This window comes from Phycodurus eques, chromosome 4 (genome assembly GCF_024500275.1).
Source record: "Phycodurus eques isolate BA_2022a chromosome 4, UOR_Pequ_1.1, whole genome shotgun sequence".
Classification (NCBI taxonomy): domain Eukaryota; kingdom Metazoa; phylum Chordata; class Actinopteri; order Syngnathiformes; family Syngnathidae; genus Phycodurus; species Phycodurus eques.
This window is the reverse complement of record NC_084528.1, coordinates 29,817,725-29,821,384: the sequence shown is the minus strand read 5'-3', so window position 1 is coordinate 29,821,384 and position 3,660 is coordinate 29,817,725. Positions and strand designations below refer to the sequence as shown.

General features: G+C 39.8%; 1 protein-coding gene across 1 annotated transcript; it reads left to right on the top strand.

The window, feature by feature from the left end:
* Positions 1–3,660, top strand: LOC133401790 (protein NDRG1-like). The gene is made up of 12 exons (XM_061675190.1): positions 1–213; positions 453–558; positions 878–998; positions 1,075–1,137; positions 1,228–1,288; positions 1,563–1,649; positions 1,733–1,789; positions 1,880–2,046; positions 2,308–2,407; positions 2,531–2,566; positions 2,654–2,705; positions 2,817–3,660. The coding sequence occupies exons 1-12, from the start codon at positions 163–165 to the stop codon at positions 3,005–3,007; spliced, it is 1,092 nt and encodes a 363-aa protein (XP_061531174.1). The 5' UTR covers positions 1–162; the 3' UTR covers positions 3,008–3,660.

Sequence of the window (3,660 nt, the reverse complement as noted above, 5' to 3'; positions counted from 1 at the left end):
GCTCAAGCAAATGTTCTGTCACACTTCTGCACTGGTTGCTGCATCCTTGTGCTCCCCAAGGGCATTTCACTGCAGAAAGAAATACACATTTACAGGATACCTCGGTATCGATAGCAAGTTTTCCTTGTGTCTGTAATTTGGGCCTTTCGTGCGCCAGTCGTCATGGTTCTGGAAGAGAATGAGTGCGACTCTGTCTTTGAGCCTCATATCACTGTGAGTATTATGACATAAAAACCATATATATTACACAGTTGTTTGATTTGACTGTTATATAAGACCTCTATTCGCTTTTTGTCTCAATTGTCTTGCATGAATGTGGAGCAACATAATGTTCATGTTTCTCCCACTGTTTTATTCAACTGCTTTTGTTTTGTTCAGGGACACAATGGCCCCTGTGAGCCCTCTTCATGTCGACATATCTAAACGTGTGAATTCTTTTGCTTTTATTTGAGGAGGAGCAGGTCGACACTCAGTATGGGAAGGTCCACTGCATCATGATGGGGACGCCCAGGCCAAATCGCCCAGTCATTCTGACCTATCATGACGTTGGACTGAACCGTACGCATTACTTTACTCCTTATCCACTATGAATCAATAGTAGCATCAAGGAACTATTATTCCAATTACATATTAAATCTAACCATTATGTAGTTAATTAAAGAAATATTAATGGTTCTGCCAAATGCACACATAGTATTTTTTTTTTAAATGTCACAACAAGCTACAATAATTTTAATTATCTTTAATTATAAATTATCTTGTGGAAAGTAGTTCACAAATGTAATATTTATTCTAATATATTTACTTTAATTTCAATGATATTGCAACAAACAACAATGGCTGCGTATGACATTATTATTATTATTTCTTTCTACAGACAAGTCATGTTTTGACACTCTGTTTACACATGAGGACATGCAAGAAATCCTCAGACATTTTCCTGTTTGCCATGTTGAAGCCCCGGGACAACACGAAGCGGCCAAAACATTGCCTACATCGTGAGTAGTCTTTAGGTTTATTCTTAACAACAACGTAACATTATCAGTATTAAATTATTGACTTCTGACCTCGCAGGTATTCCTACCCAACGATGGACCAACTGTCTGAAGCACTGCCTGCTGTGCTCAAACACTTTGGGTGCGACAGACCTGATAATCCTCGCGTTTTACTATGATAATCTCAAACTAATACCGCAGATCTGGGCTTGATGCTGAATGTGATTCTCAGGTTGCGCAGTGTGATCGGACTGGGAGTTGGAGCAGGCGCCTGCATTTTGGCCACCTTTGCTGTGAGTCCACAATTCTTCCTCTAATCCCTTTAGTGACCGTGACAATATTGTTGCTCGAAGTGAAAATACTCACAAATAGATAATGTATGTCTATTCCTGTAATAAATAGACTTGGTTAATTCCAACAAACCTGAAGAGTAACTTATAAAATATATTGACTTTTGAATGCAATATGTCAGATGTTGTTATCTTATCATGTATGTATTGCCTGGACCAGACATGACTATGGAAGCTGCTAATTACATCTAGGTCTTGTGTATGTGTGTGTTTTTAGCTGAATCACCCCGATCTGGTGGATGGATTGGTTCTGATCAACATCAACCCTAATGCCGAAGGATTAATAGATACCGTCGCAAACAAGGTCCGCACTGAGTGTGTCATGTCTGCGTGATTGAGTGTTAAACATCTGCTACATAAAAGCATGTTTGTCCCTCTGCACTACAGATTACGGAATGGACTCACACGCTTCCTGACACAATTATCACACACTTATTCGGAAAGGTAAGTTGCCATGACAACAAACGCATTAGTTGATGATCTGATTCTGCACGGTCCAATGCTCCCGGTCTTCCTTCCGCACTGACTTTTTAGGAAGAGATCCAATGCAACCATGACCTCATAGCTACATACCGCCACCACATCACCACAACCATGAACCAGCACAACGTGGGCCAGTTCTTCCGCGCTTACAACAGCCGGAGCACTCTTGAGGTGGAGAGACCTGTTCCTGGAGAAAATGTCAATGTCAGGACCCTCAAGTAAGAACCACCTTCTGACTTTGGACCAAAAGTCCAGCTGTTTATTTATTTTGCGTTACATCTTAGAAAAATGGCCTGAAAATAAAACAACTAATCTTATTTGCTCCTCTGTCAATCATATTATTAGACTCGACATATACTTGTCCATGTACTGTTTGTATATGGTAAAAGCTGAACACGGATGGAGTGAAATATTTTAGCAGGAAAGCCATGCACTACTTGTCATTGTGTAAAGCACCTCTCCACTCGTGTTAAACCCAGATGCTCCACATTGCTGCTTGTTGGAGACAACTCTCCATTTGTGGAGGTTGTGGTTGACTGCAACTCTAAACTTAACCCAACAAAGACCACACTGCTTAAGGTAACCGTAAACAGTCAAATTTGTGTTCTAAAATTCATCTATTATCGCTCGGGTAACTTATCAAACTGAAAGAGTTGTATGCACATGTGACCGAATTAAGCCACTGTTGCTTTGCCTCTCTAGATGGCGGACTGTGGAGGACTTCCGCAAGTGGCTCAGGTATGCCAGTCTGTTGAACGACCACTGCAGTAAATCTCCACACTAAACAGAAAATCTTACATTTATATATGTTTCGTCTCTTAACAGCCAGCCAAAGTGATCGAAGCCTTCAAATATTTCATCCAAGGCCTGGGATACTGTAAGTGATAACAGAATGAAATTCACAGGGCAGGTTTCATATTTTCTTAAATTTAAATTGATATTCATTAATAATCCACACTCACACTAGCACAAACTTTCTCGTCCATAGTATCCAGTGCCAGTATGACCAGACTTCGGTCACGCACAACCTCTAGCTCCAGCGTCTCGTCCCTGGAGAGCTCTCGGAGTCGTGCACACGAGAAGCGTGGACGCTCCCACACTGACGTCTCCATGGAGAGTCTCTCCAACACCCACATGGACCGGATCATTTCAAAATCCACACATGAAGTGGCCTGCTAAAACACGACATGCGCTTACCCACCCAGCTTCTTCTTGCATCTTGTTATTGCCTATCTCTGCAACTCCATTTAAAGGTCACAGCCATAAAAAAATGGGAATATAGTATGCTTTTTTTTAGCCTCCTTTTCACGTTCGCCGCAATCAACTTCTCTCAAAATGTACCTGAAAGTTTGGGCTTCCAATTGGGGACATTGTCCTTTTCTTACCTCTGCCACCGATTGCACAATTGTGTTATTGATATGAATATCATTGTATTTGAGATCTTTTTTCTTCTTTTATTAATTACTGATGAAGAGCTCAAATTGGTACTTAGGGATAGGTGTTTATTGGCACTTAGATTTACACTGGTATACAGAAATGTGTAACGATACACTTTTAATGACTGCTTTTAAGCAGAGGTTACTCATAGATAGTGTTACAGAAGTACAGGGTAATGCAGCACACTGTTTAAAAATAAATAAATCTAATGAAAATATGTAATAAAAATGTTAATACATTTCTTCTTTTATAAAAGATAGAATAAAGTTTTTTTAGTAGGTTGGTGGTGAGGGCTTTGAGTGACTAGTTATGTTGTAACTAGTTGAAACTAAACGTAAAATATTAAAAATAGCATACAATATTCTGTACGTCGAAAATAAAATGATACACTCTAA